The sequence below is a fragment of the Urocitellus parryii genome, chromosome 6 (assembly GCF_045843805.1).
Source record: "Urocitellus parryii isolate mUroPar1 chromosome 6, mUroPar1.hap1, whole genome shotgun sequence".
NCBI lineage: Eukaryota > Metazoa > Chordata > Mammalia > Rodentia > Sciuridae > Urocitellus > Urocitellus parryii.
In genome coordinates this window covers 28,143,222-28,157,929 of record NC_135536.1, presented here as the reverse complement: position 1 = coordinate 28,157,929, position 14,708 = coordinate 28,143,222, and the positions used below count along the sequence as shown (strand labels likewise).

General features: G+C 36.6%; 1 protein-coding gene across 1 annotated transcript in view; it reads left to right on the top strand.

Moving 5' to 3' along the window:
- Window positions 1-14,440, top strand: part of Bbof1 (basal body orientation factor 1) — a 35,865-nt gene extending 21,425 nt beyond the window's left edge. Inside the window, exons 5-11 of the mRNA XM_026402638.1 lie at window positions 1,009-1,089; window positions 3,912-3,982; window positions 5,497-5,641; window positions 7,701-8,194; window positions 11,310-11,411; window positions 14,076-14,150; window positions 14,317-14,440. Of these exons, the coding sequence (XP_026258423.1) occupies window positions 1,009-1,089; window positions 3,912-3,982; window positions 5,497-5,641; window positions 7,701-8,194; window positions 11,310-11,411; window positions 14,076-14,150; window positions 14,317-14,440 (1,092 nt within the window). The remainder of the gene's footprint in view (window positions 1-1,008; window positions 1,090-3,911; window positions 3,983-5,496; window positions 5,642-7,700; window positions 8,195-11,309; window positions 11,412-14,075; window positions 14,151-14,316) is intronic.
- Window positions 14,441-14,708: the final 268 nt, after the last annotated feature.

Genomic DNA, 14,708 nt, shown 5'->3' with positions numbered 1-14,708 from the left:
GGTTGGCCTGAAACATGCCATCCTCCTGCCTCAGCCTCTTGAAATGCTGGGATTCCAGGTATGTACCACCATGTTCAGTCAGACTTATTATTTCCAGTAATATAGACTTCAGGATCATCATTCTAAATTAGTTCATATTTCTTTACTTAAAATAATTTTATAGCCTTTTTTATTCTATATCATTTTAATAATAGAAGTAGTATCCACCCATGGGAATCATGGGGAGATATTTTTTAGATTGATATTAGGAAGATTTTTTTTTAATGGGAACTATTTAAGAGTCTGATATATTAATGAGACCTGAATTAGTGATATTTCTGTCTCAAAACATTTTTCTCAGAAGGGATTCTTATATTAGGTGGGGGAATTATATAGTTTGACTCCTACCATACTTCCAATTATTTTCTTTTGTTTTTAATTTCCCCACTGTGCAACCTGCTTCAGTGGCAGCAGCCTACAGGCACAGGAGCCAGGCAATGGTTCAGGGCCACAGTTTACTCTGGCATGGGAACATCCCTCCAATTCCAAAATTTTATGATTCCACATTTGAAATGATATTTGGAAAATATGATGAGAACAACTTAACTTATCTGAATGCCCTGAGAACTATTGATCATGAAAGTCTTTTAAAAACTCAATACTGGGGCTGGGGTTGTGGCTCAATGGTGGAGCGCTTGCTTAACTTGTGTGAGGCACTGGGTTTGATTCTCAACACTGAATATAAATAAAGGTCCACTAACAACAACAACAACAACAACAACAAAATATATATATATAAAACAAAAAATATAAAACAAAAAATCCAAAAAAACACCTCAATACTATTCTTATAAATCTGTAGAAGATTGAGGGAAATATGGTATTCAGGGGCGAGGAAACTTAAATTTTTGTGTTCAGCACTAGGAAAATTAATGTTTATCAGAAAATGTTTCTATATTGGGAATGTTCTAGGAATATGTCCCAATCAACCCCATTTCCTATTGATCAGTTTTGTTTTTTAAATTTTAGCTGAAGGAAAATTTAAGAAATACAGAGAAGAAACATCAGGAGTCTCTTAGCAGATTGGAGAGCAGATTTTTTGAAGAAAAGGTAAGAATGTTAAGGTTAATTAAGAAAAGTTTTGTTTACCAGAACAACATAAGTGTATATACATGCATTCTGACATATACCAACCTTCCATTTGGCATTTTATAAGATTATTATCAATTCATAACAGATAAAAATAAGAGAAAACAAAACTTTTTAATATAGAAATCTCAATGTTCCAGTCCTTTCCCCCCTTTCATTCATTTTCTTAATTTTTAAAATTTATTTTAACTGATAAATAAAAGCAAGATTGTACATATTAATGGAGTACCATATAATGTTTCAATACATGTATACATGTTTAAATCAGGTTAAACAATAACCTATCTCCTCACACATTTATCATTTGTTTATGAGGAAAACTTTCACAGAATCTTCTGTTTTTTGAAACTTACAGTATATTGTTGTTATTTATAGTTATTTTACTGTGTAATAGCACCCCACCATCTTCTTGCTCCTAACTATAACTTAGCACTCACTGATCAATTCTTCTCCTTCTCCATCTCCCACACCAGTCTCCCTGGCCTGAAGTAGCCACTATTTTACTCTCAATTTCTGAGATCAACTGTTTTATTTACTTTTTTTTAAGAGAGAGAGAGAGAAAGAATTTTAATATTTATTTTTTAGCTTTCGGTGGACACAACATCTTTGTTTGTATGTGGTGCTGAGGATCGAACCTGGGCTGCACTCATGCCAGGCGAGCACACTACTGCTTGAGCCACATCCCCAGCCCAACTGTTTTAGATTCCACATAGGAATGAGATCCTACATTACTTGTCTTTCTGGGCCTGGCAAACTTCCCTAAGCATAATGATCTCCATTTCATCCATATCATTTAGTTTTATTTATGTTGTATTATTATGTTGTATTTTCAGCCACACAAAGAATTTCATTCAATTGATAGACACTTAAGTTGTTCTCAGAAGGATTGTCATTTTATCAAGGCTTCAAGTCTCAGCTTGGTATTCCCCTGGTATAATTAAAGCTACATCTGTCCCTATATAGGGGAGAGGGAATTGGAGAAATCACTCTAGTATGAGCATGAAAATGTTTGCCTAGTCTAGTGGAGCCAAGGATGTTAATAAAAGGGGGCTCAAAAATGTTTCTTAGCACATCACAAACTTCCTGGTTTCTCTGGGTCTCTGAAGTTAATTCTCCAAATTATAGGAAGTATGTTGGAACACTTTTCTTTTTTTGGGAGGGGGGTTTGTTTTTGTTTTCAGAGGCCATTTGATTTTAATTTATTCTTTTGTTTCTTTAATTTTTCATTCTTAGGAAATAATTGAGGTAGATTCAGAAATTGATAGGGATGTAGGGAGTTGAGGGTGGGGCAAATAAGTATTCATGAAGTTTAGGTAAAAGGAATTACTTTGAAAAGTGGTTAGGGTTAGTTCAGTGGTAGATTGTGTGGTTAGTATGTGTGAGACTCTGGCTTCCTTCCCCAATACCACACACACACACAGTGGCTCTAGGTTTCTAGTTTGAGTATGGAGTTACCTAAAGGGAGTAAGATGGGAGCAGCACTCTGGTGCTTTCCCTCTGAGACTTTTCCTGGAATGGCCAGGAATAGGATGCTCTCAGTTGCATTTCCCTTCTACTCCACCCCAATCTGATCTCTTTAGAAGTACTTGGTCAGTTTACAGAATACCTGAGTAATGTGCTTATATAAATAGGATTATTCTGTCTGAGAGTAGATGGCTCCTGGTCTTTCCCTCATGGTTGCAAGATGATGAAAATAGCTTCAATCTTTCTTTGTGTTTAAGGCAAGAATGAGGGGATCCTCCAGATGTATCTGCCCCTTTTATCTGGAAGCCATAATACATTTCCTAGAGCTTTTAGCAGATTTCTTCTTAGATTTCATTGGCCAGAACCATGTTATAAAGGTTGCTGGGAAAGTGAATGTTTTGTTTTTTCGGCCACTAGTAGCATTAGGAAGGAAAAAGGAAGATGGGAATTAAGTTTAACTGGTCATCCTCAGCAGTATCTGCCTCGCCCTGTTGTTACAGATTTCATGGGTATTTCTCTACTGGTTTGAATTCCAGAGCTGCTGCTTCAGAAGGCATTAGGCTTTCCAATAGGTCTGTCATTCATCTCCTGCTTTGCACGCTCCACCTGCTCGTATATGATTTTCCCAGATCATTGTTGTTTGATTTGATTTTGTTTTTCCATTTATTCCTTTCTGTTTCTTTTGATTTATTTATTTTTATTAGATGTTCAAAACATTACAAAGCTCTTGACATATCATATTTCATACATTTGATTCAAGTGGGTTATGAACTTCCATTTTTACCCCGTATACAGATTGCAGAATCACATCAGTTACACATCCACGTTTTTACGTACTGCTATACTAGTTCCTTTCTGTTTCTTGAACCACAAAGTTCTGCCTTCTTCCATGTTTTTGTGCTTGACTACTGCCTCTTCCTGAGATGATGTTCTTTAAGCTATGGCTCAAATGTCATTTCCTCAGAGATTTCCTATACTCCAGCCTAAAATGACCTCCCCCAGTTACTGCTTCCCTTATTACTCCCATGTATTTCATGTATAGCTCTTATCACAGCCTATTTATTCTCTTATTTATTTGACTACTCACTAGGGAGGCTATATAACATCAGATTGCCTATGTATGAATCTTTGCTCTGCCACTTCCTGACAATGTAATTTTGGGAAAGCCATTTATTTCTCTTTTCCTAGGTCACTGTTTCTGGGGATAATAATATTATCTATTTTATAGTGTTATTGTGAAAAGTAAATAATAATCGTTAATCTCTTAGAACTGTTGTTGAAGATATAACTATTTTAAACTGTCCATTTTCTTTTTTTAGCACCGACTAGAAAAAGAGGCTGAAAAGAAGATAGTAATGCTGGCAGAGAGAGCCCACCATGAAGCTGTGACGTAAGAGATCGCTGCCTCTTTTTTCAAATAAGCCTCTCTTACTTTTTTGCTAGTCTACTTTCTTTCTTTTGGTGGCAGTTTGGGAATCAAGCCCAGGGCCTTGTGCATGCTAGGCAAGTGCTCTAATACTGAGCCATATACCCAGACCTTTTTTTTTTTTTTTTTTTTTTTTTTTTTTGACAATACTGGTGTTTGAACATAGGGCCTCACACTTGCTAGGAAATCACTGAGCTATATCCCTAGCCATCTTTATTTCATTTTGAGATAGTGTTTTGCTAAGTTGCCAAGACTGACCTTTAATTTGTGATCATCTTGCCTCACTTTCCCAAGTGTCTGGGTTTATAGGCATGTACCACTGCACCTGACTTCTTTTTATCTTCTTGTCTTCCACCTCCTCTTCTGGCTTGCCTTTTTCAAATGTTCTGGTCTATTCTCTCTAACTGTTCTCTTTATGTTCTCTACTTCTTTCCCTCTAATCATTCTGTAATGATTAGCACGGTGTGGTAGAGAGAATCTGGGCCTTGAAGTTAGACTTTGGTTCTCAACATGTATACTTTTTTTGGTAGCCAATTGAACTCAGGGACACTCAACCACTAAGCCACCTCCCCATCCCTATTTTGTATTTTATTTAGAGTCAGGGTCTCACTGAGTTGCTTAGAGCCTGGCTTTTGCTGAGGCTGGCTTTGAACTCATGATATTCCTGTCTCAGCCTTCCCAGCTGCTGGGATTACAGGAGTATGCCACTGTGCTCAGCTGTTTAAGATTCTTGAAAATTTTCTTCATCTAAAAATGGGATTAATAATAGCTGGGTGTTGTGGTACACATCTGTAATTCTTGCGACTTATGAGCTTGAGGCAAGAGGATCCTGAGTTCAAAGCCAGCTTCAGCAACTTAGTAAGGCCTTAAGCAACTTAGTGAGACACTCTTCTCAAAAACCAAAAAGGGGCTGGGGATGTGGCTCAATGGTTAAGCATCCTAGGTTAAATCCTCAATACCAAAAAATAAAAATAAATAAATAAATAGATAAATAAAAATGGGGCTAATAATAGTAGATTTGCAGGATTGTTATGAGATGTGTTAGTGGAAGCAACACTAAGGTATCTTATGTTAACTATTGAACTCCCAGGTCTTAATGGTTTATTTCTTGTTTCTGTAACAATCCAATGTGGATTGGGCAACTCTTCTCCAGTGGTGATTCAGGAACCTGGGATGATTTCATTTTGTACCTCTGCTGTTTTGGAGTTCTTCAGTTGTCATCTGGATAGGAGTGTTACTTTCACAACTGAAAGTAACACATCACTTTGCACTTTCCTATAGGGTGAGAACTTTGTAACAAGATTCCAACCTACCTATTGAGTACCTATCATAAGCTGCTAGGCAAGTGCACTACTACTGAACTACATTTCCGGCCCAGTGATTGTCATTATTAATGTTAGAGAATAAAACAATCATTGTTCTCATTTGATAATATCGAAAACTTGGGCCTATATTTTGTAATCTTATGTCTCTTTTAGGCAATTGAATGCTGCTGGAAGAAATGTTTTTAAAGAGAATATTTATCTCCAGAAAGCTCTCACATACCACCTGAAGGAAGCTGATGCTCTACAAAAAAACTCTGAGAAGTTGCAAGAGAATCATACTTTCCTTTTACATCAAAAGGTTCCCACTCTCATTTACACTGTTTCCTAGTTTTTTTTTAATGATTGAGTTGATGAATATCAAGAATTGACTAATTTAAGGATACAGAAGGACAATAGGACCATTTTTTTCTGTCTGGATGCTGCAGTTTCCTTATCTGAAAAGATGAATTAGTGAATTGTTGTAGGGACAGACATGGCAAGGCATCGAAGACAGCAAGAAACAGTTTTATTTGGCTGCAGCCAGGTTCAGAGGGCACAGCTTTTGCTGTAATCAATTAATCCCCTGAACCCCAAGTGCAGGTAGTTTCAGAATCTTATACCCAGCATATAAGGGGAGAGGCTCAGAAGTTCACAGTCTGCAGAAGTTTATATAAAAGCAGCTTTTCCTTTCTCTGTTTTGGGCAAGTTAACTCTTCAAGGACAACCTCCGAGAAGGGGAGAGCTTTTTCTCCCCTTTCTTTCCTTCCCCTTCCAGCTGTTACCATGGATCCCAATTGGTATCTTCTCTTATTTTTTAAAAAATATTTATTCTTAAGTTTTAGGTGGATACAACATCTCCATTTTACATTTATGTGATTCTGAGGATCGAACCCAGTGCCTTGTGCCCAGTATCTTCTCTTATATTAGGAATATAGAAATCTCTGTGAAGCCCAGCTCAAGGCCAGAGGCCTTTTTTGCACATTTCTATAAACTACTATACTGGATACATGTTTGTGAAAAACTAGTAATGGGGTGTCCAGCACCTGGAGTGTTGATTTCTTCCCTGTCAGTGGCCAAGTAAGATAGGGAAACATGAAAATAGGATGTTTATCTAAATTGAACTCTTTTGTATAGACTCTTTTGTTGACAGTCCTAAAATCAGTCATTGTGAAGATTTCTGGAGAAGCCCAGTTAAGACTTTTCTGTGGAGAAAGGGGGTTCCACTACAGAATAATTTATAAGAAGCATTATACTTGACTTTAGAAATATGACTCTTATCAGAAACATAAATATGATTCTTGGGGCTGGGGATGTGGTTCAAGCGGTAGCGCGCTCGCCTGGCATGCGTGCGGCCCGGGTTCGATCCTCAGCACCACAAACAAACAAAGATGTTGTGTCCGCCGAAAACTAAAAAATAAATATTAAAAAAAATATGATTCTTATTGCCTACTACCTTTAGAATATTCATTTTCCTTTGAGTATAGTTGGTTCCTGAATCACCTAAGAATAAGTTTGACTGTAACAGACACGACATCTGTGGCATCACCACATGAGGGTTTGTTCTTACCCCTGGTGGTAAGCAATCCAGAACAGGAATGGTAGTGCCACAAAATCAAAAGATATTTAGCTTCTTTAACTCTTCTCTGCAACATGTGGCTTATAGCCTCAAAGTTAACTCATGGCCAAGGTGGCTGCTGGAGCTCTAACCATTATTCTAAACAGAAGGAAGGGGAAGGACAACAAGAAAAAAAGTACCCTTTTAGATTTAGAGGTCTTCCTGGAAATCTCACACGTATTTCCACTTATATCTCATTGACCAGAATTTCAATATGCTGAACTACAAGGAAGGCTTGGATTTTCAGCTGGCTCTACTTCCTTCCTTAATAAAATTGGGGTTTTATTATTAAGGAGGAAAGAAAAATGGAAAATGAATACCAGAATAGGCAACTAGGAGACTACCACAATTTCCATTACATAGCCATTAGTTTTATGGATTTTTTATTGATTTTATTTTTAAAAATTTATTTTTTAGTTATAGGTGGATACAGTATCTTTGTTTATTTTTATGTGGTGCTGAGGATCGAACCCAGTGCCTCATGCATGATAGGCAAGTGCTCTACCTCTGAGCCACAACCTCAGCCCCTTATTGATTTAGATAATATAAAATATTTAACCTTTCAGAAATTTAGAGGAAGTTTGAAACTTCATAATCAGTAAAATCACATTTCCAGACAAGGGCCTTAGGGTGTTTGTTACTTTCTTTACACATAAATATTAAAATAATCCTTCTTACCCTTGTATTAAACTCAAATCTCATGAAATAATGGAAATTAGTTTGAAATGATTAAAGAACTCTCCCTTCTTTCATCTGTTTTTAGGAGATCAATGATCTATTGATTAAGGAAAAGATTTTGCAACTTACCCAGCAGAGAACACAAATCCAAGTTCTTCGAAAGAAGGTGGAAAACTTGGAGAAGGCTTTGAGTTTTATGACCAAAGAGTTTGAGACTGAAGTTTCAAAACTGCAGCAACAGGCAATTACAGAGAACCAAGCAGGTCGGGGGGAAATTGACAAGCTGCAACACCTTCTTCAGCTGAAAGACAAGGAAATGAATCGTGTGAAGAAGCTGGCCAAGAACATCCTGGATGAGAGAACAGAAGTGGAAAGATTCTTTTTAGATGCTCTATACCAAGTGAAGCAACAGATCTTACTCAGCAGAAAGCATTATAAGCAGATAGCACAAGATGCTTTCAATGTAAAAATGAGAAAGGCATATGCAGGAAAAACAGAATATCCTCTAATCAGGACATTTGATGGCAGAGAACACAGCACCAATAGTGTGAATCAGGATCTTATGGAGGCTGAAAAATGGTACAGATTAACACTTTTTATTATCTTTTGTACACTCATTTTTTTGCCCTTTGATGAAATAAGAACTCAGAAAAGTTCAGTTTGATAATCAATTAGAATAGATTTCTCAGCAAGTTACTTGAGTTGGGAATTGATTTACCTTTGCAATCCTTATTCAGCAGAGTATGTGGAGTTTAGTATGTATTCTTAGTAGGTACCCTATTTTTCTTTCTTTTTTTTGGTGGGGGGTGTTCTGGGGATTGAACTTAGGGGCACTCTGGCCACTAAGCCACATCCCCAGCCCTATTTTGTATTTTATTTAGAGACCGGGTCTCATTGCTTGCCATTGCTTATGGTGTCATTGAACTTGAAATCTTCCTGCCTCAGGCTCCTGAGCTTCTGGGATTATAGGTGTGCACTACTGTATCTGGACTCTTATATTGTTAAAATTGGAAATTAGTTATAAAGGCTTCATTAGATTCAAGTTAAACATTTTTGATAAGCATAGGTTTCTCAGAAATTTTGTACTGCTTCCTTTGCTATCTTGAGATGAAAACAATAATATCTAACCAAATAAATTTTTATTTTTTGGTACTGGAGATTGAATCCAGGGGTGCTTTATACCAAGCTATATCCCCAGCCCTTTTTATTTATCTATTTATTTATTTATTTTTCAAGACAGGGTCTCACTAAGTTGCCTAGGGCCTGCCTCAGTTGCTAAGGCTGGCCTCAAACTTGCTGTCTTCCTGCCTTAGCTTCCGTAGTTGCTGAGATTATAGGCAGCCCATGCTATCTTCAAACTTGTGATCCTTCTGCTTCAGTCTCCCCAGTAGCTGGGATTACAGATGTGTACCACCATACCCAGCCAGTCCCCTACAATTAATTTTGAAGTGACTAATTTGTAGGTGTTTTTGAATTTTGTAGCTATTGGGAAGATTGGATGTGCCAGTGGCCTCTGGAAGCTTCTGAAAAGATGATGAGACTTTAAAAAAATCATATATACTAATATTATAATGCATTATCTTATTGTCACATTCAGAATGCCACTTTTATTACAAAGCAATTGACTATAATTGTTCCTTTTTTATTTAATTAGTAACTTGAATCTCTACATAAGGCAGTTTCCCATACACCTTTTTTCTACTGTATATTGTTATAAAATTTCAGAGGATTCCCCATGTTGTTATTGCAGAAACTGTGCTTTTCCTTTTCTGCCTTCTGTGTAATATTTTTGCTACTGGGCAACTTATCACCTCTACCAGCATGGCTGAAGTGGTGTTTAAAATATTGCATCATCAGGGGGCTGGAAGTGTAGCTCAGTGGTAAAGCATGTGCAGAACATGTTCAAGGCCCTGGCTTCGATCTGCAGCATCTATTTAAGAGGCAGATTGGAAGGACAACTGAAGTATATGGTAATCAGAAGGTAAAACCTAAAACTTTCAGGGCTGTGGGTGTAGTTCAGTGGTAGAGCACTTGCCTAGCATGAGTGAGAGCCTGGGTTTGATCTTCAGCATTGCATAAAAATAGATAAATAAAATAAAGGCATTGTGTCCGTCTACACTAAAAAAATTTTATATTAAAAAAAAACCCTAGGGGCTGGGGATGTGGCTCAAGTGGTAGCGCGCTCGCCTGGCATGCGTGTGGCCTGGGTTCGATCCTCAGCACCATATACAAACAAAGATGTTGTATCTGCCGAAAACTGAAAAATAAATATTAAAAAAACCCCTAAACTTTCAGGTTTTGCTCTCATGTACACCTATAAATCCAGCTATTTGAGAGACTAAGGTAGGAATACTGCAAGTGCAAGGCTAGCCTGGACAACTTAGTGAGACCCTAAAATAAAAAAAGATAAAAAATTTTTTAGCTGGGTGTGGTGATGCATACCTGTAATCTCAGCAGCTAGGGAATCTGAGGCTTTTAAGGCTAGCCTCAGTAACTGAGTCCTTAAGCAATTTTTTTTTTTTTTTTTTTTTTTTGGTACTGGGAATTGAATTCAGGGACACTCAAACCCTGAGCCACAACCCCAGCCCTAATTTTTATATTTTTATTTAGAGACAGGGTCTCACTGAGTTGCTAAGCACCTTGTTGTTGCTGAGGCTGGCTTTGAACTCTTGATCTTCCTGACTCAGTCTCCCGAGCTGCTGGAATTATAGGTGTGCGCCCAGCAGCCCTAAGCAATTTAGTGAGACCCTGTCTCAAAACAAAAAATCAAAAGGGCTGGGAATGTAGCTCACTGGTAAAGCATCTCTGGGTTCAATCCTCAGCACAAAAAATAAATTTAAAAACTTTTTAGCTCAAGATAAAAAAATAAAAAGGGATGGAGGTATAACTTAGAGATATGGCACCCCTGGGTTCAATCCCTAATACTGCAGAACAAAAAAAAAAAAAAAAAAAGGAAAAACAAAACAACAACAACAACAGACTTAAATATAAAATATTTCCTGAATTATACAACATAAATACACATTAGCTTTTACAAATAGCAAGTAGACTGGAAAAGTTATAGTATAGATGAAGACCTGCCTGAAAAGCTTAGCTGAACCTTATTTAGAGGTAAAGAAAAATAGATTATAATTTAATTTCCATGTTATTTTCCAGATTTTTGTCACTCTGTTTTCTCAGACACCTATCAATAATCTCAATAAACAACTTTTTTCTTGTTCCCTTTGTCTTTGAAGTATATATAAATACATAATGCTATATTACAACATTCTATTTTGCTTATTTGCTTAATGTTTGAGTACAAATCTTTTTCATTTTATAGTTCTTGTCATTTTCATCTTAATGACTACATTTTGGGTTGTCTACTATATTAATAACCTTTTCAATTTTGTGATTTTTTGTAATGGATATAGTTTATAGTCATTATATAGTATTCAGTTATGGTATGGAATTTTTCTTACATTTACATATTTTTTAAATTTATTTTTTAGTTGTAGTTGGACACAATACCTTCATTTATTTATTTTTATATGGTGCTGAGGATCCAACCCAGGGCCTCACATGTGCTTAAGGCGAGTGCTGTATGGCTGAGCCACAAACTCAGCCCCATACTTTATATTTTTTCACAAGAAAAGATGTTTACTTTGACTACATTTTTCCTTTTCACTTTTTTTTTCCCCTTTGAATTCTTTAGGACAAGTTCTGAAAGAAATGTGGATATTGCAGATTTGACCTGGGAGCAGAAGGAAAAAGTCTTGAGATTGCTCTTTGCAAAAATGAATGGTTTTGTTCCTAGGTAATTTCCTACTTCTACAGTGAAATACCAGTGTTATTGAACTTAGAAACCACATAGGAACAATGAATTTATTCTTAGAATTAAAAGGAATACATAGCTGGGTGTAGTGATGCATGCCTGTAATCCCAGTGACTCAGGAGGCTGAGGCAGGATGATCGATATTTCAAAGCTAGCCTCAGCAACTTAGCAAGGCCCCAAGCAATTCAGTTAGAGCCTGTCTCTAAATAAAATACAAAAAGGGCTGGGGCTGGGACTCAGTAATTAAGTGCTCTTGAGTTCAATTCCAGGTACCAAAATAAATAAATAAATAAATAAGGACTAGAAAAACTAAAAGGGCTAAAAGGATTCTACTGCTTAGCTACTGTAACTCTAAGAGATAAGGAATAGGAATGAGGAGACATGAAGACAAAAGATGACTTGGAATTAAAGGGGGAAAATTATCTTAGATATTTAGGATGATGCTTACCATAATGCTTGCTAAGTTACATTGCTCAACTAAATGTATATCATCTTCAGAAAAGCATAGAAACTGTTTAGGTTTTATTGGTTTTTAAAAATAAGTAGATAGGGCTGGGGATGTGGCTCAAGCGGTAGCGCGCTCGCCTGGTATGCGTGCGGCCCGGGTTCGATCCTCAGCACCACATACCAACAAAGATGTTGTGTCCGCCGAGAACTAGAAAATAAATATTAAAAAAAAATTCTCTCTCTCTCTCTCTCTCTCTCTCTCTCTCCTCTCTCACTCTCTCTTTAAAAAAAAATAAATAAAAATAAGTAGATAATTTAAAGGTGATTATTCATCAAGGGACTCTCTAATATAAGAGATATAGAAGGGAAAACAGAAATCCACAGGCATTCCAATAATCCCTTTTTTATGTATTTTTTTTAGTTGTAGATGGACACAATACCTTTATTTTGTTTTTTTATTTTTATGTGGTGCTGAGGATTGAACCCAGTACCTCACACATGTGAGGCAAGTGCTCTACCACTAAGCCACAGACCCAAGCCCCTCCAATAATTCCTTTTGATGATTATTTCTCCTCTGTTTTTGTGGTATTGAGTTCAATCCTCAGTACCACAAAAACAAAACAAAACAAAACCAGAAAGCCAGTTTGAGATAAAGTTTTAAATTTTATTTAATCTATCTCTTAATTTACCTAACTTATACATATTGAGTACATGCTATTTATTGAGGATATAGTGTTGAACAGGTAAGGACATCACACCTAATCTCAATGACTTTATGCTCTATATGGGAGAATAAAGGCTTGAGCTGATTTTTATTTTTTTTTGGGGGGGGTGGGTAACCAAGGATTGAACCCAGGGGTGTTTACCACTGAGTCACAGACCCTCCCAGCCCTTTGTTTTTATTTATTTATTTTGAGACAGGGTATCACTAAATTGCTTAGGGCCTCACTAGTTTGCTAAGGCTGGCCTTGAACTTGCACTCCTCCTGTCTCAGCCTCCTGAGCCTCTAGAATTATAGGTGCAACACTTTACTCAGCTAAGTTAACTTTTTCCTATTCAAGAAATATAGCTAGAGATCTAGGCCTCTAGTTCCATACTATATGTTATTTTCAGCCTTGGAGAAACAAAGGAATTAGAGTAAAAGAGCTCAAACCCAAGCAATGAACTTGAACCTGACTCATAATGGAAGTAAGTTTAAGCCTGTTGAAACTTCATGCCAGCATTAGATAAAAGAACAATAAGACAGGAATAGATGGTGAAATGTTGAAGAGATTGAGAAAACTCAAACCAGATGGGGGAGTAATTAGATGATAAAAGGTCTACCAAGGCAAGTGGAATGATTATGAAGTTGGTTAAGAGTTCATAGTTGATAGTAGTACATGGTTGTGAATCCAACAGTACAGTACATTTATTTGTGATCTTAGTGGGGATAATCAATAACTGGCTTACAATAAATCAATGCATTAGTAACTACTTAGGTCTTTAGATACTTTAGTGTCTAAAGTATTCTTTCACATATTACCATTAGACTATTTAGTCAGATTTTCAGTGTTTTATGCTGCTTTCAAAGACATCTAATTGAAAACAAGTTTTAGGAATGGGGTATGTATCTGTTGAGATATCAAAGTACTATCCTTTTTGTCTCTATTAAACTCACTTAAATTAGAAAATTTGTGATATATTTATTCCTGTTCTAAAACTCAAAATTTAAAACTTTCCAAAATTTAAAGAAAAAAAATTTCTTACTGGGCCTATCTCCCCACTGAATAATTTTTCTATGGTCTGAGTTTCTCTCTGTGAGAAGGGAATTTTTCTGGACATTTTTGTTGGTACTCTGGTTCAAACTTGCCCTTTTCCACTATAAGCTGTTGTATAGGGCTGGGGTATAGTTTCAGTGGTAGAGCACTTGCCTAGCATGCATGAAGCCCTAGGTTCAATTTCCCACTGTTCCCCTCCCCAAACAAACTCTTGTATGAGTACCTTCATTATGATCATCTCCATAAATATTTCCATTTCTCAAATTCACCTCAACTTTCAAACAAATATATTAGTTTGCCTAACACGTTTTATGTGTGTTAAAATTCATTTTGAAAATAAGAAGCCCATCTAACTGAAGTATTTCACTTGTCTCTTAATAGTTGAAATATAAGGATACAAGGAGACACTGTCTCATTGTTTGTTGAATTTTACTCACCACAGGAAATACAACCAGTGTTCTAGGACTTCAGTTCCAGATTTCTTTGTTTCTGACAGTAGAGAATTGAAAGGATTTGGGTAAGATCTCTCCTGACAATGTCTCAAATGTGAGCCAGATCACAATGGCTCTTGCGGGCATTTGACATTACTCAAGTTGAGTGAGAATAGTATGATGAAGTTGCTGTTCTGAACCACATCCCAGGTATGGATATTGGCAGTACTCATTATTTTGTCATTATCGCAGGGATGAAAGTAAACTTCAAGATCAAACCTTTATCACCCAGCAAGTTGAAGTATCAGACTCTAGTGAAATGACATCATCTAATACAAAAGGATCTCAGGAGTCCAAGAAAGTAAGGAGTCTGTAATCTAATTGAGTGATACATACAGCTATTCTCCATGTAGCTTCTTGCTAACCCTTAGTTGTTTTCTCTACTGGCTATCTAGGAGCTTTCAGGGATCAGTGAAATGAATAACAAATAGCACTAGTATGAGATACTAGAAATTTTTATAATAATCACACTAATGCTGGAAATACAAAATACAAATGGATATGTATCTCTTTTAGTGTAGAAAACCTGTAGATTACCTTTGAAATAAGTAGCCTACTGGTGTGGTGGCACACTCCTGTAATCC